A 27,379-nucleotide genomic window follows, 5' to 3' on the forward strand; every position below is an offset into this window, starting at 1 on the left:
AAGTCATCTCCTCCTTGTGACAATATTTCATTATTGGTGCTCTCAATTTCAATCAATGTAGTGGACAATTCAAAAGAAATTGCCACGGTCTCTTCATTGTGAGCCATTTTATTTTGAAATTGCTTGCTGTAAATTGCAGAAAAAAATAATCACTTTCATTTATCGTTTTTAGTAATACATAATATAAAACTAACTTTATCAAGTATTTAGTATAACAGAAGGACTGCAAATAAATAACAGAAAACATTTTTCAAATTATCTTCAAGTGTACAACATAGTTCCCCTTACATATTAACAACTCACCTTTTTAAAAGTAGGAGAAGTGTTAGTACTGTGTAAATCAAACACCAGAAATTCACCACCAAAAATTCCTCACAAATGTACCTCAGACAGTAGTATCACAAAATGGCTGTGGTTTCCTCTCATTTGAGATATATACATAACCAATTAACTTTCATCACACACAAATACAAAACCAAGTTACATTTTAATTGGTTCTAAATTTCAACACTTTCAAATGTGTTTTCCCCATGCAATTTTCCATAGGACATTTACATACGTCTACAGCCTGAATGGCTGAACGGAATTACACCAAACTTGGCAAAATGGTACATCAAACCTAAGAGGTCAGAAAGGATCTACTATGCCCCCTTATGGTCATTTGCCCCTTCGCTTTGGCCTCCTCTTGTCTCTCGATCCTACCGAGAGACAAGATGGCGGCCGCTACGGACTGTTTGGAATGTTGACAGACGCCGGAGAACCAATCAGCTTCGCAAAGCTCCGTAACGCGAAAAGTACGCGAAGCGGAGCGCTGTTACAGATATATATCTTTTTTTGAACGTTAATTTCTCAAAATCCACTGGAGCACATATATTGAGACCTAGCAAAGGCACATCGGGCTACCAGTCCCTAATATTTTGCCAAGTTTCGTGCAAATCCATTCAGCCGTTCGATTATTGACATTTAGATACGTCTACAGCCTGAATGGCTGAACGGAATTACACCAAACTTGGCAAAATGGTACATCAAACCTAAGAGGTCAGGGAGGATCTACTATGCCCCCTTATGGTCATTTGCCCCTTCGCTTTGGCCTCCTCTTGTCTCTCGATCCTACCGAGAGACAAGATGGCGGCCGCTACGGACTGTTTGGAATGTTTACAGACGCCGGAGAACCAATCAGCTTCGCTTCACAAAGCTCCGTTGCGCGAAAAGTACGCGAACTGGAGCGCTGCCCGGTCCGCTGTTACAGATATATATCTTTTTTTAAACGTTAATTTCTCAAAATCCACTGGAGCACATATATTGAGACCTACAAAAGGCACATCGGGCTACCAGTCCCTACAATTTTGCCAAGTTTCGTGCAAATCCATTCAGCCGTTCGGGCTAAAAGTGAGGCCAACCGCCCTATGGAAAACTCAATGTTAAAAACACGTTTTGGGACCCCCCTTTTTTCTCGACCCCCCCTGGACGAACCCCCCCCCCAATTTTCAGGGGCTGCTCAGAAACAAAATGTGCCATTTTCCTGAAAATTTCAGCCAATTCCGTCCACAAACGCCAAAGTTATTAGACATAGGATTTTTTCTCTATGGGATTTTTGAAAATTCTAACTATATATACCTACTGGCGACCGCCAGTAGGTAATATATATATATATATATATATGTTAGCAGCCCGTCCCGACCTTGTCCGGGAGCAATCAGGCTTCCCCGATCCCCGCCTGCCCCGACATTGCCCAGCAGCCAGGGCCACGTTTACGGAGGCAAACCACAAATTGCACGTTTTAATCCTTTAGTTTTTGTCAGCATTCAGATCTAGATTACGTGACTGTGACAGAGCGCATGCACTTCTTTTACTTAAATGCAAGCGAAACAGGAAAGAACTGCTTTAGGGTAGTAAGTGCCTGCACTTTAAATTTGCATATCTACCTCCGGCTCTGAGTCACTCCTAGAGGTGCGCATAAATCAGTGACAACAGCGTCATATTAGCCATATCGTTAAAAAGACTGACATACTAATGAGACTGTCGTTATGCCAGTTTCGTTAAAATGACATTGCGTTCCAAAGTCTTCGGGGAAAAATGTTGTTTCCCGTACAGCCTGCCTACAGCCGAGAGAGAGGACAGGTGTGCACATGTCACTGTTGCAAAATTCAGAGCGAGGGATTTCCATGCGAGAAGAAATAAGGATGGGACTGTTGGCTCACTTCCTGAGGTAACTTCTGCGCTGTGAATGGAAATGGACTCGGATCTGGGCTGAGCGAAAGGGTCCGAAATTAATACATCACCATGCACGTTTCGAAGAAGTTGCGCGCGTGCCCCGACCCCCGCCTGCCCCGACATTGTCCCCCGGAGCCTTACCTCAGCCGCTGCTCCTCAGTTCACTGCTCCTCACTGCTCCTCGCCGCTTCACTGCGGCTCACCGCCTGTGTGCCGCTCGCCTCGCGCTCCTGGATGCCGCTCCTCCCCGCGCTCCTGACGTCAGCACGCAGGTCGTGGCCGGCGCTACTTCGAGGGGACTACTTATTTTAAATGTACATTTTTTTAAATAGAACGTATTTTTAAAATTTATATAGCCTATGTCCATCTGCACACCCTGAGGATTCCAACGATGTATCGGGTGTGTGGATTGGCGCTGTGGTTCCCGAGTTTACCCGCCTCAAAGCCTCAAAGTTCTTCCTTTATAATAGTAGTATAGATATATATATATATATATATATATATATATATATATATATATATATACACACACACACACACACACACACACACACACACACACATATATACACACACATATATACAAAACACCTATACTGAATTCCTGCCAACCGACTACCACCACCACCCACCACATTAACCCACCACCCCCATCCAAGTACTAAAGAACCTAAAAATGGCCCGATAGGGGCTCTGGGAGTGCTGCTGGTTCAGCAAGAAATCATTTCCCCGTTAGTGTGGGAGTGCGGAGACCCTCAATGTGGTTGGTGCAGGCAGCACACTAGGCAGTCCCCTGCCTCTCCTAAGTCTGTTAAGACTGATAAGAGCTTGTCGAAAATGGCTGAAACTGCCAGCAGCTATTTCGCCACCTCAATTAGGTCCCATGTAGAGATCTCTGGAGCTAGCACATACACTTGTTTTTCCAAGTCTGTTATACAACAGCATTAAACAATTAAATTATTTTCCGGGTAATAACACTAATTGCTCCTATTAGCAACCATATCCAAATGAATCCACAATTACCCAATACTTACCTGATGAACTTCGCTTAATCACTCAATCGCGCAAACTCGTGTGCACTCAACTACACACTTACTAAAGCTCTTGCACCCAGAATAAATAGATGTCTAACAGGTTATGGAGGGCGTAGGCGTTAAGGTTGAGCCTGTATTTCAGTTTTTAGGTTTTGTGCAATTGTCCCTAGATCACAGATTTCTCAACGTATACATATATGTATATTTGTAATTAACTTTCGTACTTATTACCCACCATCCAGGGACTAAGACAAATTCAGAATACGAACAAGATAATTCCAAAGGAACTACAGGAAGGCGGTCGAAATGTTAAACGAGGCCAAATGCTACATCACTGCGATTCAAAAACAAAGCAATACCAACAAAACATGTTCCTCGTAAAGAGAGCAGGGAGGAAATTACTTGCAAAAAGATATTTCCTGACCAAGCACATATCATTTCCCCCACATTTAGAACGCCAAAATATTGATGCAAAATGCAAGTTCTGTTAGACTTGCAAGTTTAGCTTTTTAGTTGTTGTTAAACGTTTTAAAGTATACATTTTAAAAAAAGTTGTCCCAATATTACTGAGTAAAACAGGAACTTCAAATAATAATGTGCAACAGGACAAAGAGTAAAAAATTAAATAGGCCTATGTTTGAATAGTCAAATCTCATTGCCAGTACAGTAGAGCAGTGCTTCGTAACCTGTGATCCTGGGACACCAGGGTGTCCGCATGTGCTTAGAAAATTAAATATTGATAGATTAAAGTGTATATAAATAAAGCAGCAAAATCTAAAGTCGAACATTTTCAAACCTGCAATACATGTGAAGAAATTTGAAACATTGTAGGGACGATGTGAGGCTAAATTGAATTTCGAAAACTTCCAAACTTCACATTGAAATTTAAATGTTATTGTTTTTATGTTTGTTTGTGAATTGAATAAAATGTCATAATTTATGCATTTGTTTGATGAATGCTGGTTTTGTTATTTTTTGTGCATTGTTTTGAGTTTCAAATCATCAAAAAAGATTATGCCGGGGTCCCTGGCTTCCGGTAATGACTCGGTGGTGGTCCTCGTATTCCAATAATGATTCAGTGGGGGTACCAGGCTTTAGTAATTATTAAGTGGGGGCCCATAGAAGTCAAAGGTTAAGAACCACTGCAGCAGAGCAACATTTTTGAACAACAAATCCCATATTAGGAACAATTTAGAGAATTTCAAAGGTGGTTGGAATGAGAAGCTTCACAGCATGTGTAAGCATAGTGTAGGTGTTTTGTGACCAAATTTGAAATATGAATGTCCAGAATGAAAGAGATGCAAAGTGAACAAAGATAGCACAATTAGAGCTGGAGTTCAGGATGGGCATTGTACAAACAGCTCTTATGTTCGATTTAACAGACCATAATGTTGCTCCATTTATAATAAGAATCTAGGCCATATTTAGGGTTTACATGACTACTGATTTGCCCTTTAGTTCTTTAACAGCATTGCCGTTGGGGTACCAGCCATTAACATTCTTTAAGATGATGTTTAAAAACTATCACTTTTAATAAAGGTCAGTCCATGCAGTGATATACTACGGGAAAACACTTCGGAGTGTTATAGAAATACACTTTTTGGAATTCAGAAGCAACTGTAGCATTTTTAGGTCGAGCCTAGAGCAGCGCATACGCTGTTGCTCGACTTTAATAAGTGGGTTTTTAAAGTGCTACCCACCGGCTTTTGCTGGCCTCATGCTTCCTTCACGCTCGCGTGAACGTGAACAGGCGCCATCTGGAGCGTGATTGCTTTCACTTTTGGCGCTGCTGTGCGCGCACCACTCGCGCGTTTGCCGGCGCGCGTGTGCACTCCCCCACCCCTCCCACTTGTTTCTCTGTATTTCAGCCTTATACTTCTTATTCCTTTACTCACTTAGCAGATTTTATTCAATTCAGATTTTATTTAATTCAATTTTATTCAATTCCGCCATCTGCCTCCCTGCCTGTCTTTCTGTTTGAGACCGTATCACGGTTGTTTAAATAATATGCCAATGATTCCTCCATCCCATTCATTTCCATTAAGGGTGTGAAAGCATGGGCAAAACGTTTTGGAAGTGAAGTGTCCGTTTTGGGTGTTTTCTTCGCGCAGTCCATAATGCTGCCAATATATTTAGCAGCGTTAAAACGTATCGTTAGATGCACTCTTTTGGATCCGTCGCGTGGAGATATCGCCACCTTGAGGTAATAAGCAGACTTTTATATCAAAGCTGTTTAAAGTCGAGGTCACAGTAGTCGTGCGTAACTCTGCTGTTACTTAAACAGCTAAACATGAGCTATATTTCTCTTTGTCCCTGGTCCGTTCTTTTCTATCCAGCCCGCACAGAGAATGCCTGGTATTTAGGCTAATGGTCTCTGAAATAGACCCTTTCACAGTCCAGGTCGCTTCTTGTGACCAAGTAGTTATCTCTCTGTCTACTTTGGATGAGTATGCTATTCTCTTAATCTAGTGTTTAATATTGTAGGTAAACAACCCTTTTCCCAAGAAAGAAAATCTACTTTGTTTTGCCGTCACACAAACGTGTCACAGTGCGGTCAGTGGAAGCCATTTTGTATTGAGGATAAATATTTGTCTTTGTCTGGTCTCTAGAATGGAGCCGGAGCCCTCGATGTTAAGGTAAGTGCAGCAGTTGTTATTAAGAGTTTCCCGAGTACGTATTCCTCACAGAGCCTTTTCTAAGGTCCTTGGTGAGGAGTAGAGCCTCTGCTAAGCTTATAGCAGAGGTTTCATGGAGTGTGCCTGTCCACATACCAATCCAATGCAAAAATGAATCTGGTTATTATTAAGTTCCTTTTCTGAGACCCCAGACCTGGGCCAGCCAAAATTCAACTTGAAGGGTCCAATTCCTAATTTTTTTCGAGCTAAATTTTATAAAGCAACATACGAATTACTAAAGGTAATAAAACGCTTAATCTTCCTTCCCACAAGGGTGGCATACTGAGCAAAATAACAATGGGTTTAACCAGGATCTCTTGACTGGGGGGAATGTAAGATTTACTCAGCATTCTGTCCATTTGTTTGCGAAGCACTTGCAGTCAGGTGGCAGCTCCAACTGGGCTAACATTTTTATGTGGGGTTACTTAACAAATGACAACATAAGATTTGTTTATTTTAGTCTTGAGATAAAAACTTAAAACCTATAAGGCACAGAAGAGACAGTATAACACAAAATTGCTAAGGTCCAGAAAAACGGATTAAAATACAATAAATTAAAAAAAACAGCCTGAAAAAGTAACAAACCACCTTAAAATGCACAACTGTAAATTGGCGGATACAAGAAAGTGAAGTCCAATATTAAAACACTCTAGAGACTGTCTCCGTGAACAATTTTAACTTACTAAGCAACTGTAGATGTTTAGCATTCATTCATTCATAAACATCATCCAGTCAACTAGCTTGGGAACCAATGTATAATAAGTTATTGGCCCATGATGGTCACTTTATTATGCGTCGAGGGCAGAGTAGAGTAGGATGTGTGCTGCTCACCTGGCACTACGACAGCAGACAAGATGCCTGTATGAGCATGAGTGGTTCTGTCTGGTGTAGGCTTGTACAGTGGTGCAGTGTGTTTTGCAGACTTGTAGGAAGCACTTTCAGTAACCCACATAGGTGTTTGGTAGAAAATATTGTGTCTGTTCTCTGCACGCTTCTGTCAGACTGGAGACAAGACTCTGATTCATAGTAATAAAAGTGCCAGAATTGGTGATGGCAGGCTTTCATACACTACCAAAAGTAGTGTACTTCTCATATCCTCATACTCTGCTCCCTTTGGAGTCTCAACACAACATCATGGTCTACATACTGTGTTGCGTTCGAGGTAGCTGTGTTTTGCCCTCCAGCTACAGACCTTAGAAAGGGTTCATTAACGTTTTCCTACTGGAATAAGAGGACCATGATTAAACAAATTCCTAACACTATGGTGGGTGGGAAGCATTTCCTGCAATTTCTTTAAAACCATGTTGTGCCTTTTTAGGTCGAGCCTAGAGCAGCGCATGCGCTGCTTGCCAGACTTTAGTAAGTGGGTTTTTAAAGTGCTACCAACCGGCTTTTGCTGGCTTAATGCTTGCATCACCGCGAGCGTGAACAAGCACACTGTCAGCTTCCAGCGCCCGAGGCGCCATCTGGAGCGTGATTGCTTTCACTTTTTGCACGGCTGCGCGCGTACCACTCGCGTGTTTGACGGTGCGTGCGTGCACTCCCCCACCCTCCCACTTGTTTCTCCGCATTTCAGCCTCACACTTCTTATTCCTTTACTCACTTGGCAGATTAAATTCAATTATCTTTTGTCTCCCTTCCACTATCATATTTTTTGACTCTGTTCATTCACACACTTCATGCTCTCACAGCTATTGTGTACCCTTGATTTTTGATCAGCATTACTCCATTTTATCTCAGCCCTTTATTTATTAAAACTGTATTCTCAGGCATCCTATGTTAATATAGTCGCACCCCTTTCCCACGCAACTTTTCCATGTCATTGTGAAGCTCTCTAAAACGCTTGGACCATAGATGCGTTATTTAAAACTGCATGAATAAATACATACAAATCAGTGTACTACAACAACGTGGATGGGTTTGGCGCGAGCAGTAGAACCCTCTACCAGCCGGGTGCTGCAGAAGAAACGTGAAATGGTGCGCATTATTAAATATGCAAAGATGAATGTCAGTGGCTTGTGGTGGAGTTGAAGATCCCAGAAAGAAAAGGGTGCAGGAATGGTCTAATTTGTGAAAGAGCGAACTTCCGCTCTACTCTTCAGTTTTATTTCCTGGTTGCATTGGGCTATAACTCTGTATTTTAACCTAGCCCTTGGGTATCTGAAATGAATAGAATATGTGGAGCGAAAGGGAGCGGTTTAGTCTTCTCAGAGTCCTATCACTGATCTCGACCCTTTCATTTATCTCTTTAGGCTTGAGGTGACTACACTGATACAAGGTAGTTTAGTGAAACGGTCAGGTTGGGCCAGCCTACTTAGGGACCTTTTTGAAGTCTAAAAGCAGGAGTTAAACGTGGAGACGCTCCTGCAGATGTCTCATTACCGCCTGGAATGGAGCACTACTACTACAGCACCACAAACATTGACAAACACGTTAAAAAATTGAAATGTGCATTTTGGGATTATTTCTGTTTATTTTGTGGAGAGGCTCCTGCTTTAGGCCAGTGTTGAATGCAGGATTATGCACCCACCTTTACACTATACATTGACTGCACCACAGAGGAATGAGGCATGCCAGCACACCTCTTACGCAGTGCCCATGAAAGATACTCGCTTGAGAGTCCTCTATTGGTAAAGGACACCCTAATCCCAGTCCATTTCCCACCCCACCATGCCTTTTCCACAGCCCCTTCTATACTGCGATAGCCTTGCTGCACCCTAATGGTCTTGCTCCAGCCACCACTTAAAGGAAACAATTTGCCTGGGCTACTCAACCAAATCATCCCTGTGACCATTTGAGTTACCAAAGTCCACCCTTTGATTTCCACGCTCACTTAGAACTGCAGATCCATTCCACCTGCCCGCACCTTATGATAAGACAGCCAGGGCCCATGCTTATTCACACCACCTGCTCGCGTCAATCTTAAAATGCTGATCCAGGTAAACTGTGCATATCACACCATCAGTGAGACAACAACAAAAAAAGCTTTGGCATAGCCAATAGATCTCGCCTTTTGGACCTTGGAAGTGTTTAGCCATGCAACAGTTGATGTTGTTGCACCAAGGATATTGTGTTGCATAACTAAATACTTATAAGGTCCCAAAAGCGAGACCTATTGGCTATGCCAATGCTTGTCACATTATGCTGCATGATATACATGCCAAACCTTTTCATGGCTTGGCTCGTGCATGAACTGAAGTCAGGCTTAGTACATGGGGCCGTCAGTCACTCAATAAAATGATTTGTTAACGGTGGGGACTCGAAACATGCAGCACTGCTGCCTACATGCACCGACTTGACACACTGCCCTCAAGGCTTCTCGTACCAGAGAAGAGTGCATCCAGTAAAAACAAATTAAACAGGGATCCAAGGGCAGACACTCCAGGCTGTTTTGTTGTACATGACCGCAAGTTCCGAGGCTCAAGTGGGACAGGCAGAGGCGAAATGTCCCACCCCCTCATCCCCCACCCACCCCCTGATTCTAGCTGAACTGTGACACACAGTCCGGGGCCAGACTAAAAGCATTGGAGGGCTTGGCAGGCAAGAGCTTGCTAGGGGACGGCAGTATTTTCCTCTGGGCTCCAGAGAGAGCACCAGCTGGTGAATGTCAACCAGGGAAGAGGAGTTGGCCTAACGGCTAGGGCGCTCGACCTCGGACCTGGGGATCTGGATTCGAGTCTCGGTAACGACGCCAAAACCTCCTGTGATTCTGGGCAAATCACTTAAACTCCCCGTGCCTAAAATGAATGTGTGTCCGTCCTCATGTAACGTAACTGGTTCTATGTAAAGTGCTCCGATACCTGATTCGGTTCGGGTCTAGTTCGCGCTACATAAAACTCTGCAAAAAAAAAAAAAACCAGTGCACAGCATTGTCAGAGAAACATGTGATTTTGAATTTCCTTTACTCCATAGGTAGGAAAACTAGTGGGAGTGAAGAGGTGGAGGAAGTGCATCTAGAGACCTGGCACAAGGCCAGAAAGAGAAGATAAATATCCTAGATTCAATAATGAGGAAACTAGACATGGGTGAGAAATCCACCTCAGTGATGGAATTACTCTTGGTAGGGACCGTGTTGAGGGTGGAGTTAGAGGCAGCGGGATGGGAGACAAGTCAGTTTTATAAATGGAGAATAAAATTGGTGAATTGGAACCATAGCAGCAGATACACACAGACTTCGAGGAGAACGTGAGAACTGTTAAGATCCTGGAGAATAAGCTAGGAGCAGCGAAATCAGTTGAAAAGCATTTAATATTCGCATGTTGGGACTGCGTCCTGTCCCACTTCCACTCCCACCCCCACCCCCCGACCCCCATCCTCCCACCCCCCGCCTGAGTCATCAGTCACAGAGGCAGTGAGTTCCTTCTTTCATAAGCACCAGCATCTCCAAAAAACGGTGAGGGTGACTAGGTGAGAAAGGTAGAGCAGCTTCCATCGAGGGCTAATAGGCCAAAAATAGAGTCCTGTGGGTGCACTGCTGAGAACCGGATCAACAGGGCACTGCCTTGCGCAAAGCACCTTCCAATGAAGAAAATCTCCAGGTTGATTGAGATACAGGATTCCTCTTCCCTGACTGTAGTGGGCAAACACCCAACTTCTTCGAATTCCAAAAGTGTCCTTTGTTTTAAACACCAAACATATTTCTTGGTTCGCACATGTAATTGTTTTGTTTTATAATTTTAAATTATTCAGTTGCATCCACTGGCTCCTCCCCATAACAATACTGCTTTGGTACATCGTAAATATAGAGCTAGGTCAGTTACACGTAGCACAATTAGTTGCGGAGAACGGAATCGAAAGGGGGAGAAAACCAGGGATATTTTTTTTCTTATTTTAGTGAATGTACATATTTGACATATTTAGTTTCCTATGGACAAACACATGGAAGAGTGACACTGCGTTCCATTGAATGGCATGTAACCTGTGGGATACTGTGCACAAGTGCTCGTGAAAAATGGTGGCGGCGCAAGTGACACGTGAGAAAGTATGTACAGTGATAGGAAGGGGCGCAACAAAAGGGGAGTGAAGGTAAAATTTACATATTTAGGATAACCCGAACAATAAATGGTAATGAATACAAAAATAATCAAGTAGGTTATCCTTGAGGGGAGCGCTGAGAGTTCCGCTGTAAAAGTCTACGGTGTTTCGGCTTGTAGAGGTATTTAGGCCATCATCCGGACCAGGTTACTGTTACTTATATGGCAGTGGCGAGAGGGCGCACTGTCAAGAATCCAGGTGGGGCAAGGTCCAAGGGCAATTAAGGTAGGACCTGCGGCGGTTCTGTTGGAAAGGACGTAATAGGGGATGCCAAGGTGTCCAGCAAGAAACAACGGTAATCGCTCACTGTCGTGAGAGACCAAGAGCTGCTGGGCAAATTACTTGATTAAGTCAGCTCGATGTGTGGTGAGGCGCATCTCAAGGCCGGCAGGAGTCCAGCTCTATGCACTTTTGTACAATCCCTTTCGATTTAGTAATGTCCACCTTCACCCCTTTAATTATTCCAGTTTAAACATTTTATGGGGAAAAACTTTGAAGTTCTAACATTTTGATCCATCTTCTTCGAATTCCAAAAGTGTGCTTTGTTTTAAACACAAAACATGTTTCTAATTTCACCCACTGTTTGGTTTACAATTTTAAATTATGCAATTGCATCCACTGGCTCCTCCCCATTACAAAACTGCTTTAGTACATCGTAAAGAAAACCTCTGTGATCTGAAACCCTAAGACTTCATGAATCGCAAGGTTTGCATCCACCACAAAATGCTTTTGTACATTGAGTCTTTACGGTCTTAGTGCTCATTTACCTGAAATAGACTGAAGAGGGCATCCAACAATTGCTCCCCACAAACAAATAAGTAGGTTTACATTCCAATTCTTCTACCTGGAATTGTTGCAGGTCTTAGTGGCTGGGTAGGGATAATCTGGGAGGCTCTCAGATATATCTCCTTGAACATCCATTGCAACAGGGCATGGTTACTTCAAATACTTTGTTTCCCAGCCGCATCTCATAGAGACAATGCCTTATCTTCTATAGGCACCCAGTGATTTCAGTATTTGAATTATCACAACTCCTCTTGGGATTGTGCCCAAATAGGAACTCAGGACTGACCGATGCCTTCCTCACTTCCATTTAAAAGCTCAAAGATAATGACGCACAAAAGATGATAAATGATCATGCAAAGTAAAATATTAGCACAAAATGCATTTTTAAGTGCAGGACTGGAATAAAAAACAGTAAGAACACTAATAATATCACTAAGAAATGTGAAGTTCCATGTCCTCCAGTGAGTTGAAACATTTATATTGTTGTTTTGGGCTCAGACGAGAAGAACTTTTGTGACATTGAGGTAGCTTAATATGGAATGGAACGTAGGATTGAAAGAGGGATTTCGGAGACACTTAAATTGCTGGTGACCAAGGGAGCTGATAGATGCATCATAGCGCCAAGAAGACTATATTAAAGAATTTATAAATTAGACTAACTTGTTAACTTGATAGAATAATTTATCTGTAACAACCATTAAAAAGTTCAGCAATCAAGCAAGTGTACTGCTCGTCTCACTTTAAAGTGAGGAAGCAAATAAATGGAAAGAGATAAGACATAAAACTGATCTGCGTGCCGAGTCACGCCGTGGTGTGTGGGGGTAGGTGCTTAGAGGCAACGACCCAGTGCTGACCAGGTATTTTTCCTTGAAGCAAAGGTCCCACAAGAACAGTCTGTGGAGACTATAACTAGGGACTGAGGGTCTGATTTCCACGCAGGATCCCTTCCTGCCATGGTGACTGACCCCTCAGGTTGTATATTGCACACTTCTTAGCCCGCATCGGGCATCCCATGAGTTTATGAGCACAATTAGGTCCTGAAGAATTGCCTATAGGGCATGAAACATGTTGACCAGATTATAGGTGAGGGTTGAACGAGGCCAATCTACATTGTTTTTGAGCCCCAGTACCCCTCCCTTCACCCCTTTTTTTAACAAGGCAGTTAGCTACACTAATAAAGTTGTCTTAGTAGACTATACTTACCTTTTTTAATTATACACCTTTTCACGCTCACTACTTCACCCCTTAGGCCCCTCACACGCACTCAACTAACGGCCAGGAACAAAAGAACTCCACAAAAGTGTAGCACTTAGTGCTACCCATCAGGCATTGCAGCGCCGGCTTGACGTTGGAGCAGGAAGCCGATGATGAGACGAGACAACCATCCGGCAAGATGACAGCTGTCGTCAAGCTAATTAGTTGTGTGAGGCATCCTAAGTTCCGATAAGGGATTACCTTGAATCCCTAACAATTCTCCATACATTCACTTAGAGAGAGAGAGATTACTCCGCCATACGAACATTATTCCTTGGGGAACTTTGTACATTACTTGGTTACAGGTTTATAGGACACGTACACTGGACCCCCATAAATATTGTCCTTTTTAGGTCCCCCTCTGTTGTTTACTTAGATGCATCATAGCGCCAAGAAGACTATATTAAAGAATTTATAAATTAGACTAACTTAACTTGATAGAATGATTTATCTGTAACAACCATTAAAAAGTTCAGCAATCAAGCAAGTGTACTGCTCATCTCACTTTTAAGTGAGGAAGCAAATAAATGGCAAGAGATAAGACATAAAACTGATCTTCTAATGCTCAAAAATCACAAACTAGAACATTCAACAAAGAACTAATGACCTTGCATTTTGGAGGTGTAATCACCAAGTATGTTACTCAGTCAGGATTATCACGTCTTGGCCAAGCAGCGATTCCTGCAGTAAAGTTCACAACGTGTATGGTAAATAAATATCATTTCTGCTGGCCAAGGTTCATTGGGAAAAGGGGGGGGGGTAGGGAGGGTGAAAAGCATGTAAGTACTTTATTTCTTTCCTCATTGACCACTTCCACTGAGACATGGCTTGGTAGTTCGGACTGGACTGTTCCCATGAGGCACAGGGTCAGAGCTGATTTGCATATAGTCAGTGTCTAACCCAGGATGGTGTGGAGTGCAAAAAAACGATGAATTTAGGCCCAGATCCTTGTACTGGGGTGAATGTATGACATTGTTCTACATTCTGTCCATCAACTGTGTTTTTTGCAATTTTCACCCCGAGTGGGCTGGGTATGCTCAGACGTGAGTCCCAGGCTCTCCACACCACTGGAGTCAAGCTATCCAGGCTGATGAAGGCTGATAGCCAGAAACCGGTCCTTGGATGCTTGATTCCGGTCTGGGAAAGACATGGTTTGGTAGTTCGGACTGGACTGTTCCCATGAGGCACAGGGTCAGAGCTGATTTGCATATAGCCAGTGTCTAACCCAGGGTGGTGTAGAGTGCAAAACAAACGATGGATTTAGGCCCAGATCCTTGTACTGGGGTGAATGTATGACATTGTTCTACATTCTGTTCATCAACTGTGTTTTTTGCAACCCTCTAATATTGTAGCAGCTGAAAACTGTTCAGGTATTCAACCAACTATGGGCCTGATTACGACTTTGGCGGTCCTGGAGCAGGTCGCCACGCCACCGCCCCAGGACCACCAAAGTCGACCGGCCGCCAGATTTCGAGTAATCTCATGGCCTGGTGGGTAGCCCTTTAGTGTTCCCACAGCGGTGCCCATTAAAAAAGCACCGCAATGGGAATTCCAAAGCCCACACATGCCTTGCAGGAATGGGGTGACAGCACACAGGGTAATACAACATGTGCCCCCCCACCCCCTGCAGACACCTCTTGGCCCAGAGGCAACTGGGTGTCTTGTAGGGCCCCCTTTCTTTCCTCAGCACCGGCAGTTTCGTGGAGTGAGAACCGCCATGAGGTGGGGAGGAAACTCAAATATGCTTATATTGTAGTCTCAAGACCGCCGCACTACATCCAGGAATCGTGGATCCCTGGCGGTGCGGCAGTTCTCTGGAGGTCCAACTGCTGTACTTCTAATACGGCAGTCGGACCGCTGGTGTGACGGTCCCTGACCACACCTCCACTGTGAGTTTGGCAGTCCCATGGACCGCCAAACTCTTAATCAGGCCCCAAGTAGGATCCTTGCTCATTAGTTTGGCATGTATTCACCCTGGTTCTAGACATGGCAAATAAACGCAGGTTCACCTGGAATCAGAGTGTGCCTTTTAGGTGAGAATTACTCTGGTTTATAAAACATTCACAAACATGCGGATTACATTTGTACCAGTAATCGCCAGCTTCAGGACCACTGCCAGATGAGGAAATAATAGATGAAAGGGCTAAAAAACATAAAAGCACATATTTCTGCTCGTCGGATGCATAGAACTCACTCAAAATCTCTAAGCTACCTCTTAACTTCCAGAAGATAAGTCAATAATGGATGTTCACAATTTGGCCAATACCCATTTGAGTTAAAATTTCAATGCAGGTTCATCAAAGGCAATATAGTGCAAATCAAACAAGGGTGAGTGTGAAGCGCAAAAGACAACTTGCTTTGAACAAACTAACAAATGTGAACGATTTGATACCGAAACCACACATCAAGACCGACACAAAACCGCTTACCTTCCCAGTGTGGTCAAAAGATCTCACTTTGGCTACTTTATGTTGCACTGTTGAATAGTACGCCAACTTGGTCAATGAGCCGCCTGTATCAAAATGAAAGAGAGAGAATTTAGATTCTGAAGTATAGCAAACGGCACCTAAAACCTACATGGGGACGTGAAAGTACATGTACTAAAAATGTAATCCAAATCTTGAACAATGTATTTCATGGGTCAAGACTAACATTTTGATCTTAGTCTGGTGCACTTATATTAATAGTAAAACATTGTTTTTAAGGCTTGCTGCTTTGAATCTCTGTATATAATAGGTTTTACTGCTGTGTAATCACTAACTTTTTTCTCCTGCACACTTTTGCGCGAAAATCAGCATGCCAAACTTTGTCTTGGAGAAGGTAGAGAGTTGACAATCAACGAGTCCAAAGGGACCAAAATTATCGGAAATTCTAAAAATGAATTTTAAATGGAAAGAACAAATGAACCATAATTACAGTGGATTGAAAGCATGTTGAGTTATTGATATATCCTTACCAAACAAACATTTGCAAGGCCAGTAGATCTGGTCCTTCAAAGGAATAAGCTGACTTTTAGGGTTTATCACTTTCTTTTTGGCGGATTCTAAACAGTATTGGCAAAAAGGGAAAAAAGCCACAAGACCCACAGTAGCACTATGACACAAGCGTGAGTATGAGTCACTATGCATGCACGAGCATATGTGATGACGCTGCAGACACTAGCTCCAATATGGCAGAAAGAAGAAAAGGAGTACAAAATAGTATTATAATAAAGAAAAGCCCGGTCTGCCAGGCCTTCGAAAAAATAAATAAAAAATAGGAGAGGGAGGTTGGACGCTGAAACAGAGGGGCAAAAATGCTTAACACTGTAGCACTGGAGGTGCTTTGCAGGTCTGGGAGGTTTCGTGTGGGAAATACTGAACACGTAAAAAATAATTATAAAGGTGAGCAGAATGGAGAGGGACAAGAGATATAATGAACCAGCTGGAGCAAGGGGTGGGGTGAGGGGTAGAGTAACACAGAGGGAGCGGATGGAGCAAGAGGTCAGTCAGGAAAATAGCACATGTGACAACGAGCAATAAAACAAATCCACTCCCATGAAATGTTTGAACAAAAAAAACAAAAAAAGTAGTTAGCTGTTGTGAGCCATGGAAAGATACAAGTCATGCAACCAAAAGGATGCTGTGCTGCCGGGACGGCCAAAACCAAGAAGAGTAAGTAAAGACACTGAATATGAAGAAAGCAAATGAGACTGGCAAAAAGTCAACCAATGAAAAGAATTGGAGTGACACAAAGTCCAATGCGAGGATAGCTTTTGTCCAGAAAATATCTCAACAACAAACTGCTAAAAAAAAGTTTTGCAGACGAGAACTAAATGGACATGAAAGCCATATCAGATTAGAATGAATTTTAGACTGTAGTAATCAGGACAACGCTGGTGTGATGAAGCCAAAGTAGGTTTATTGCAGTAGCAAATCAACAAGTATAAATCTTCATCAACAGGTATATATCAGCAGTCCTAAGTATCCATCAACAGTCCCACCGGAAGCAGGCTGTTAGCTGCTCAGCTACATCCATCCAACTGCCATTCAGCTTCAGTCACCCAAGCATTCCACACATAGCCCACACACCAAACATTCCACTCAGAACACTCACACAGGCTGAGCCGCTAGGAGCAAGTTATCATAAGAGACAGATAGTAATAGGAGAATACTACATATCTCGTTCCTTCTAAGCAAAAGATGATTCTAAACTTCTTGAAACTATAAACCTAAAAGTACAAGATAAGATAAATAATCCAAATATCTTAAAACTACCAGCATAAATATACAAGACAAATACAGATACCTAACATCTTAAAACAGTAATAAAAACAGCAAAAAATAAGTAAAATAGTCAGTAACCCAGGAATGACAGAAACAACATCACTCGAGGGAAGCGACTAGGTAAAAGATAAAAAGAGAAGGGGAAAAGGTACATTATTTAACATACAAAACACCCATCTCCTCCTCTTAATAAAGGCAATAAATTGATAACAAAAATGTGTACAATCCCTTGTAGGGAACACTCCATGTAAAGTGTGGAAAGAAAGACTAGGACCCAAATTCCTTCCCCCACCCTAAACAGGGGACAACATGTATGTAAATGTGGACAAGAGGGACTCCTACCCAATGTCCTGCCCCCGTCAACCAAAAGGGACAACCTGTGACTAGAAAAAAATCACACCTTGTAAAGAATATAATGCGTCATGAGAACATAGGGACTTGCGCCTAATGTCCTGCACCACTAGTAACGAAGGGACAACCTGTGAAATAAAACGTAAAAGCTCTCCAATGTGAGGAGGCAAGCAATGTGAAGACTCAGCAACATAACTTGTGCGGCGCAAGGCATCTTAAGCACGCAGGGACCCACCCCTGCAACAATTCAAAGAGACCACCCTCGCTTAAGGGTACAAATGAAATATGGTGTAAAGTGGGACTTAAAACCCACACAATGTGAGAAAGGGAAAACAAAACCCAACCGTCAACCCTTAAAAACAAGGTCACAAAATGTAGACAATGGAGAAAGATCCATACACATTACCCTTGCGTAGAGGTACTGAGAAACTACTGTAAAATAACCCTCCCGTAAGGGACAACTCAACCACCCAGAATGTGACAGACCCCCACGTAGGGCCAAAAAAACGTATACAGACAAACATGGCTTTAAGAAGAATAACCACACCGGTGAGCAACCTCTCACCCGAGAAATAGAGCTCTAGAGACAGAGTAGTAAAATACCCCACTCAACTTGTGAATAAAATACAGAAACGATTGTAAGCAAAAGCTAGATGTAGCATGACCCAACGAACACGTGTTATTGCTCTTAACTTGTGAGTGCATGTAGAGGGGACTGAGTTCCAAAATGGGTCAGAGCACAGACAGTTAATGAAACTAGTTCAGTCCACTGAAGACCTCAAAGTAAGAGATCATGTAGCTGTATTAAAATGTACCTTATATGAACTGGAGAGCGTCCAAAACTGGAGAGAGTTCAATAAGGAACAAGCATTTACAATGCAATGGTCTCGGCAATATTATAGTTAGAGCTGTTGGCATTGCTCTTTAAAAAAAAAAAAAAAAATGTTTATCCCTAAATAAATGGCATTGTCATTTCTATTGGCAATAGCTTAATTTTTTGCATATGTGAGACTTATTGCATTGGCAGAGAGAGAGTGAGGTATTTAAATAGAGAGTGAGGTAGTGAGAGAGAGTGAGGTAGTGAGAGAGAGAGTGAGGTAGTGAGATAGAGAGAGTTAGGTAGTGAGATAGAGAGAGTTAGGTAGTGAAAGAGTGAGGGAGAGGGATGTTGTGAGGTAGTGAGATATAAGCAGAGAGTGATGTGAGGTATTGAGATAGAGAGAGAGGTAGTGAAAGAGAGAGTGAAAGTGAGTTAGTGAGATAGAAAGAGAGCGAGTGAGGTAGTGAGATAATGAGTGAGTGAGGTAGTGAGATAGAGAGAGAGAGAGTGAAGTTTTTATGTAGTGAGATAGAGAGTGAGGTAGTGAGAGGGGTGGCAGGCAGGTGACCGCAGACCTCTTACCTTGATCCTAGCTCCTATGCCTCGATGCCTCACAGTTTCCGCGGCGTGCCAGTGAGGCTGTGCAGAAGGTGACCAGCAGGAGACCAGACCCTAATCTCTTGAGTGCAATCATACACGGACAGCGGGGCAGAAGGCAAGAAAAACACGAGTGCAATCAGGGGGAAGAATCTATTAATGGAGCAACACTCGCCAACGAAAACAGTTAGCAGTGCAAGCTTGTGCAAGTACCTTTATGGAGGGAAGCGCTCCGCAGATAGGTATATGTTGCACCATGCCTCCGCTTAAACGCACACCTTGCCAAAGCACCTAAGAATAAACGCAAGCACTGATCCCAGGCTACGCATGTGCAAGCTGGCCTTGAGCATCAAATGCAAAGAGGAGCGGACGCACAAAGGCAAAGTAGGAGAGCAGTCAGGTACATACAGCTCTTGCAGAGCTTCACATGTACATGGCCCGGGGTCATGCTTTCGCTGAGTGTATCCCGAGAGCCGTCAGAGAGGCAGCACATGCTCATTACACTCTGTGTGATACGTCACAGCATTGCACTGATCACTGGAAGATGCATGCTATGCTGAAGCGATGACGGGCGATGACAGGCGCCAGTATCTGGAGGGAGGGGGGTTGTGAAGAGCATTAAATTGGAGGGGGGGTACAGATGTTCCAGGGAGGGAATTCCAGATGCAGGCTCCACTTTCACAGAAGCGCCCGTATCCCGCGTCTGACACTGTTCCCTTGGTTCATCGGCGTGAGCCGAGGGTTGGCAATGTGGCCTCAGTGCCTGAAAGTGAGGGTCCTTCTGGTGGGCGGGGCGTAGAATCATGAATAACATCCTGCAGTGCACGGTCAGTCAGTGAAGGCTTCCCCGTCCCTTCAGAGCTGGCCCACTGATGCTTCCTAATTGCAAAACTAGAAGTACCGCAGCTGCAGGGAAAGTGCACATCGAACCAGATGGATTGGGGAAAGAGGCATGTGACTCACTGGATCGCAGACTGGGGAGGGGTGACTGCAGCTGCACAGTAAGAAGAAGGGAAAATAAACGAACATGCGGAGAATGACGGATGGGCTATGGGCAGTTCTCCAACATGGTACACAGGGAAAGGTCGTGCCGATGTGCCCTGGTGGTTGAAGTGAACAGGGCGTGACTCGCCAACCCATGCAGCTTTTTTCCACGGGTGGCTGTACCTGAGCAGTTGATCCCTTTGCCGCCCTGGCCTGCTATCTAGAGGCGAACCATGTGTCCACAACAGGCGGTTCCCTCGGCGCTGAAGAGCGTGCTGCTAATGGAAGAAATGTGAAGAACACCCAGGCGTGCTAGGCCTAGCCGCTACACTGCCTCTAGGTGCTAGGTGCAGCGCTTAAATGCAACTAACCCCGGGATTTCTAGCAGTTCCTTCCAGTCTGGATCGGAAGGTCGAGTACACACAGCAAGAGAAGAAAGGTCGACTGTGTGCCTGTAATATGCCATGCGCAGGTACGGGGTGGGAGTGATGTCAGCATGGCGTGTACAACTCTCATCAGCCCAGCCAACGCTGCTTCCTGGAATTGTGCACTCAAGGCCCTTGAGGAGTCTGACACAGGCTTTCATTTCCAATCCCGTGAAAGGCTCCCAGGCCAAAAGTTGAGTTTCAGGCACTATACCTCACCCTGGCATTCTAGCCGTTTTAATCAAAGGTGTTGTGGCATTCGTTGTTGGACGCCAGGCTGATGGACACGCAGGACGCGGCCAGCACCAGAAGCACCCAGGTGAGGCACAGCGGTGCCTCCGCCATGGCGGCCCGGAGGTTGGGGCGGGGCTGTGGGCCTGGGGTCTCAAGCTGAGCACAGAGCGCCACCGCCTGTCTCCTCCTGCACAGGGTGGCCCTCCAGTATGCTCGGCCCACCCAACGTCCTGTGTCCAGGTCTGCCCTCAGCACCCAGTGCCTCTCAAGGGCATGTTGTGCGCCGCAGCTGCAGATTTCCTGTCCCTGTCTGGGAGCCGAGGTTTGGGACGCAGAGTCCTGGCACCGCTTTGATACTGTCACAGTGAGCGAGTGCAAATGAGCAGAATTCCCAAACTCTTGTTTTTGCCGCCCTCTCCCTTCTGCCGCCCTAGGCAACCGCCTAGTCTGGCCTAATGGTGGAAACAGCCCGTGCTTTGAAGTGGTAAAATAAAACCAGACTCACAGAACACCCACGCAGGTACACATAATATGAGTGGCTTTCACAACATTAACTACACAGACCTGATCGGCGAGAACACGCACATGCGGAAGACAGGCACCACCCAAGTCTGTCTCCGAGATAAAATGAACTTATGTTCCGCTGAAATGCAAAAAGGAGGAATCCTCAAGGAGAAGTGGACGCACTATCTAGTGTAGCCCCAAAAGTGAGAAAAAGACCAGTGGGGTTACTACAATGGAGTATCAAAAGAAAGCACATTATTTTCACATGTAAATAGATTTTTAATACGTTCAGAGCGCTTTACATAGCACCAATTACGTTACATAAGGACACACATTCATTTTGTGAGGCACGGGGATTTGCCCAGAATCACAGGAGGTTTTCGCGATATTCCCGAGACTCGAACCGTGTTCCCCAGGTCCGAGGTCGAGCGCCCTAGCCGTTAGGCCAACTCCTCTCTTCTTACCACTGAATGCAGGAGCAGGTTAACTGAGTCATGCCTTTCGTTGCAGAAGCAGCATGTACTATCTATGTTTGGGTGATGCTACAATGACCCATGCTTATCACATGTGGTGTACTTGTAGGAAGAGAAAATAAACTTAAGCACTTTCCCTCCCTCGATGCTTCGATGCACCAGAAATGCTTTAATATCAACGGGAGGCAGGCGAGCGTGGGTGAAATAAAAGAACCAGCGTTTGTCGGGCGATCCGCGCATCCTGCATAAAGAGAAGACTGCGACCTGTGTACTTTTGAGAAGAGGGAGGAACACTACAAGCTGCTCTACCAAGTCGCACAGATGAGAGAGTGCGTGCCCTGGGAGCAGGTGTGAGCACGAGCAGCGTTCTGAGTTGTGGGAGGCTGCTTTCCAGGAGGACAGCACCTGGCCACTGCGAGCGCGCGCGTGGCCGGCGCAAATCGCCTCCTTCGGCAGAAATGCGCGCGGCCAGGTGCTGTCCTCCTCGGAAGCTGAGCCGCTAACTATAGGTCTCTGGCGAGAGCGAGCTTCGCTCGCTTCTAGCCGAGACCTAAAAACACGCCGTGTATTCCTCATAATGTTCGCCAAATCCTGCAGCATAATGTAAATCGTCGCGTCTGACTGGCAAAGGGTACTACATTTCACACACTGCGACACTACCGCTAATAAAAAAAAACGTTATTGAATTCACCACACTCAACGACGACGTGGTTGGCAAAATTTGCGGGACTGAGAGAAGAACAAAGGAGCCTCCCGCCAACCACAAAATGGCGGCACGTTGAGCCGGGTGGCTCCTGGGGCACACCTGCTGCTAAACGTCCAAAGGCAGCATTGTGAGCTTGGCAAGAAGGAAGATGTCAAGGGGAGTTCTGTAGCTGCTCCACGCCACACCACGAGCCAGGTAAGGTGTTGAGCGGAATTCAAAATTTGAATCATAGCACAACAGTTGTTCCTAGCGGCCTTTTTTTTTTTTTTTTAACAGAGAAACTAGGCGATATAAATAAATCTACCCATAACAGAAGCCCAATATTGAAAACACCAATATTGAAAGCATGCCAACAGAAACATAATTAAACTGTCTCACCTCTGTTGATTTGTGTGCCACTCAAAATAAACAGTCTCAAAAGCGGTAAAACAACTCCGCTGGGCCAAGAGCAATAAAGTAAATAACAATCTCTCATGTGAAAGCCGCAGATTGATTTACCTTTTTACGCAGAGGTCAAATCAATGAGCGTTAAGACTAGAACGGTTGAAAAGTTCACTCCGGCTGCTGACACACCCTGTTGAACACTGCAATTAGAGAGATTTCAGCTGGCCTGTGGAACATGCAAACGTGAAGCTACAAAGTGGTTTCTGCTGCAAAGGACTACTTGTACTTACATCCTGTGAAAGCATTTCAGTGAAATTGTGTAGACAATTAACGTCTTGTCACCTGACATCATTTTCCCAGCCAGTGCCAATGTTGAGATGAATAACTCGAAGTAGTGGTGACAGAGTAACTTCAAACATGTCTCTTGGCTCAGTTCCAATGCAGGCAGTTATAAGGCACACACTCTGCGCAATACCCAGGGCCGTTTCTAGGTGTTTTGCCACCCTAGGCGAGAATTGAAAAATGCCGCCCCCTCCCGTGTCCAGATTTTTTTGCTTTTAAAGTTATAGCAAAAGCACAGAACAGTATTGTGACAAGCCTGAGAAAATTCCCAGGATTTGTCTCCCTGGGCACATCCCACTGTTCTTGCGCTCTGCTGAGGTGAGGGATTCATATACAAAACAGCTGTAATTTTAACCCAAGACATGTGTTTACCAAGTGGAGCCACAGGGCTAAGAAACACTACATGGCTTGGAGGGGGCAGTGAAAGCAGGGGGTGAAGTTGACCTAAATCTGTACCAAATGCTTGTTAAACATAAACGAAGGACCATCAATTATAAACTTTATGTAACTGACCAGGGCCGGACTGGCCGTAGTGGGCACCGGGCAATCCCCAGGTGCGCCGCACGGGTGGGGGCCGGTTTTGGGCCCCTGAGGGCTGATTTTGTTACAGGACCTTTTTTGCAGTATAGCTGCAAAATCGGCCCTGTACCAAAATTGGCCGAAAACCGGCCCCGGCAAAGAGCTTGGCGGCCGCCGAGCACTTTGCCAGGGCCGGTTTTGGTTCCCAGTTCGGTCCTGTAACTGACATTAACTCCAAATTGTTTCGTCCAGAAGTTCTAGCTGGGGAGCCCCATCAGATTAGGCGTGCCTGCTTTCTTGGGATCCGGCAGGTGCATTTTGTGGATCTGTCCACTTCAGCTGGCCCCCACTCCAAAATAGCGCCAGTGAGGATTACCGCTTTGAGGTGCCTGTGCCAGGGGGGGAGTGAGCCCTACTGTAATTTTCTGAAAACCTTCGGAGTCACGTGGAAGGGCCTAAAGCGAGGCCAGATTTGTACCCAATGCACGTTTACTTTTTGCAGTTATACTTAGGCCAACTCGACCCAAAGGTATTGGAGCGCTTTACATGAGTGCCACTTATGTTACACAAGGACACATTTATTTCTGGTAGGCACGGGAAGGTTACGTGATTTGCCCAGAATCACAGGTTGTTCAGCCAATACGGAGGCTTGAACCTGCTTCCCCAGCTCCTATGTTGGCATCTCTAGCCCCTACCTCACATCCTCTCCCCTGCTAAAAAGGGGGAAACGTTATTCCAAAAATAAAACAACTGATCAGAATCACATTTTCAAGACAACGCGATTAAAAATAAAAAACTTGGTTGAAATAAACTACAAATTGTGGACCACAGAAGCCCTAGGTGGCGCAAACAAATTATGCCTGTCTCTAGTGCTTTCTCAGGACCGGGCACATTAGTCTTCTGCAGCGTTGCACCATTACTGCGGGGATGACAGCTTTCGAGTTGGAGGTGGCCGTAGGAGGATGTCTAGTTCTGGCTTGGACAGACATCCCTTCTTGCAAACCAATATACTCAAGCCTCTGCGGGAAGAGGCCCGTGAGGATGCCTTTCCTAGTGCCGGCTGACTGCAATCAAAGACAAAGCTTCTTTCTTAATGGGAGATTGACCCCATCCAGCTCTGTGGAACGGATGAAATGCGGAGCTAATAAAAGGCTCTGGGGACCTGGCCAGGGCTGTCTGGGCCTGCCTGCCTCACATCTGCATCCACATGCCGGGTGGGAGCGGCAGGTATTACTGAAGGAAGAGTCAAGCTCCAAGTAACGCTCTCACTACCTCTCTGAAATAACCGCTATCTGCCCTGCTAACGTTTGGCATGAAAGGCCTGGCGTAACTCCACATAGTGTGTGTTATAAACACAGGCATTGCAAACCTCCATTACCATTTCAGAAAATGGGAAAGTATTTTATGTCAGTATTTTATGCTTAAAACGGCATTGACGTTTATAGATATATTTGTGCATTTCCCACAGCTGGCGCCCTGAGGCTGTCCAAGTGCTTAGAGGCGGGCACTGGGAGGGAGGCCCTGCTAAAGGCCGGGGCCACGGGCGTGCAGGTGTCGGCACCAAGTTCTAACTAAAGTCCTGCTTGATGATGCCCCCACCCGCTCGTCTAGCTCCTCTGCTGCTCCTCGGGGACTCAAGGCACCCTACCCTGTGTTCAAGACGGGGGCACAGTGCTGTGCATGTGGGTCCTTGGACAGGACTCTACCAAAGCCTCCGGGGCCTTCCAAGGGACCCCGACCTTCTGGCACACATGTTTTCTGCCGCCCTCCCCCTTTTGCCGCCCTAGGCGGCCGCCTAGTCCCTGGCAATACCAATGAAGCAAAGTAATTGGCGTACTGTACATGAAAAGTAACTCCGCGCACTATCCATGATGCCTCTTGTGATGGAGAACAGCACTTGTCTGGGGGCTGTCCGGTGTGATAGACACCGGTGGGACTGCACAGCGCGCTGTCTTTGTGCTTGTGTCCTTTGTTTCATTTGAAGCTGAATGTCTTTAGAGAGAGATACCTGTGAGGCCACTTGAGAATCTTTTCTGTAGAAAAATGTTCCTGTTGTGTTGCTTTGACCAGTCGTCTGTTACTTGTAGTATCTTTTCTCCAGCATATTGTAGAAAGCATGATGAGGTTTCTCAGGCCACCTGTACCCACTGTTGAGTGTGGGGACGTCTCCAACTCTTCGTCAAAAATAAGGATAGTAATCAGGACAACACAGGTGTGAAGAAGTCAACGTAGCTTTATTGAAGATTAGATAAGTAGGTAAGTATCATCAATATATCACAAGTGTGGATCTCTGTCAGCATTCCTAAGTATCCATCAACAGTCCCACTGGGAGCAGGCTGCTAGCTGCTCAGCTTCATCCATCCAACTGTCATTCTCATCCAGTCACCCAAGCATTCCACATATAGCCCACACACCAAACATTCCACTCAGAACACTCACAAAGGCTGAGCAGCTAGGAGCAAGTTATCTTTAGAGACAGATAGCAATAGGAGAATACTACATAGACCAAATGAAATTAGGGCCTTTGTGGTCTTACAGAAGTAGGTACAGCAGTAACAGGTACTTTATTAAGGAAAAATTTAGAAGCAAGGGAACCCCATCAAGAGCTAGAATGTAACCAGCTAAGACCCCAGCTGTAGGCAAACTCCTAATGACAGATCCAGAACACTCTCACTAAGGACACCACTAACACTTCATGACTCGCAACATTTCACTCCAGGCAAGAACAGATGACAGGGTTGCACACATCTTCCACCTCAAAAAAAACAGCAGCACAACCAAGTGCAAGAACTTAGAAGAAGACAAGAAACAGAACACCTACTGGCAAAACTTGTTTGACTTATAATTCCCAAAAATAAAAAAGTATGCCTCACGCACACAACATACAAGAAATAAGCACAACCGAAACCCTATCATATACAAAGTTTCACACACCCCTCACAAAGGTAACAACTGCACAGCCATACAGGGCGCACACAATCAAAAACCAATAATCTGTGTGGGCATCATGCCCAGTGGGGCATGCATGTTCCAGACAAAGTCACATGATCATCACCACTGGTGTAGCAAGCCCCATCTACATATACAGCACTCTGGCATTCAAACAAGTGGAGCAAGCACCATCCATGCAAACATGACATGGACTTTTAACCCAACAGCACATCCGCTCTACCCACAAAGAGCACAGGTATTCAACCCAGTAGAGTATGCACACTCCCTACAACCAGCATATGGGCATCAAATACCCTAGGATCCGCAATCCCTACCGTGTGGCCAATATCCAAAAGAATGGCAATGGATGAATTATGTCCAATGGAGGAGTGTGGTCAATGTTGCAACACACCAAAGTACACTCAACATCACGTATCTCCATGCACTAAAGATGCACACAGTAAAATGGTGCAAGCAACTCTGCAATCAAATTAGCAATGAAGCTGGGTGGTGAGGTACATGTACAGTGGAACAAAAAATTAAGCACACATTTGCACTAATAACCCATGGATGCCAAACCTATCTACAGTAGAATCAAATAAAATATGCATGAGCACAAACATTGGTTCACTTAAGCAATGGAGAAAATGCAGCACAGAACTGTAATTTAAGTTTCGCACTGATGCCTATAAACTAACCAACGCATTAGAATTAAAAATGCATAAATATAGAATATAAACCAGAAGTGACATCTGCTGTGATGCGCTTCGACTCCCATAAAAGATTTATGTGGTCAATAAAATATAAGCGGTTGAAATTGTAGCAGCTGTAGCGGTTTTCGCAATTC

The 27,379-nt window shown here is 44.8% G+C and overlaps 1 protein-coding gene across 2 annotated transcripts in view; it reads right to left on the bottom strand.

Moving 5' to 3' along the window:
- Positions 1-27,379, bottom strand: part of PANK4 (pantothenate kinase 4 (inactive)) — a 483,727-nt gene that overhangs the window by 314,522 nt on the left and 141,826 nt on the right. For both annotated transcript variants that reach the window (XM_078642473.1, XM_078642474.1), the window contains exon 2: positions 15,427-15,509. In XM_078642473.1, the coding sequence (XP_078498599.1) occupies positions 15,427-15,509 (83 nt within the window). The remainder of the gene's footprint in view (positions 1-15,426; positions 15,510-27,379) is intronic.

The sequence above is a fragment of the Lissotriton helveticus genome, chromosome 5_1 (assembly GCF_964261635.1).
Source record: "Lissotriton helveticus chromosome 5_1, aLisHel1.1, whole genome shotgun sequence".
Taxonomy (NCBI): domain Eukaryota; kingdom Metazoa; phylum Chordata; class Amphibia; order Caudata; family Salamandridae; genus Lissotriton; species Lissotriton helveticus.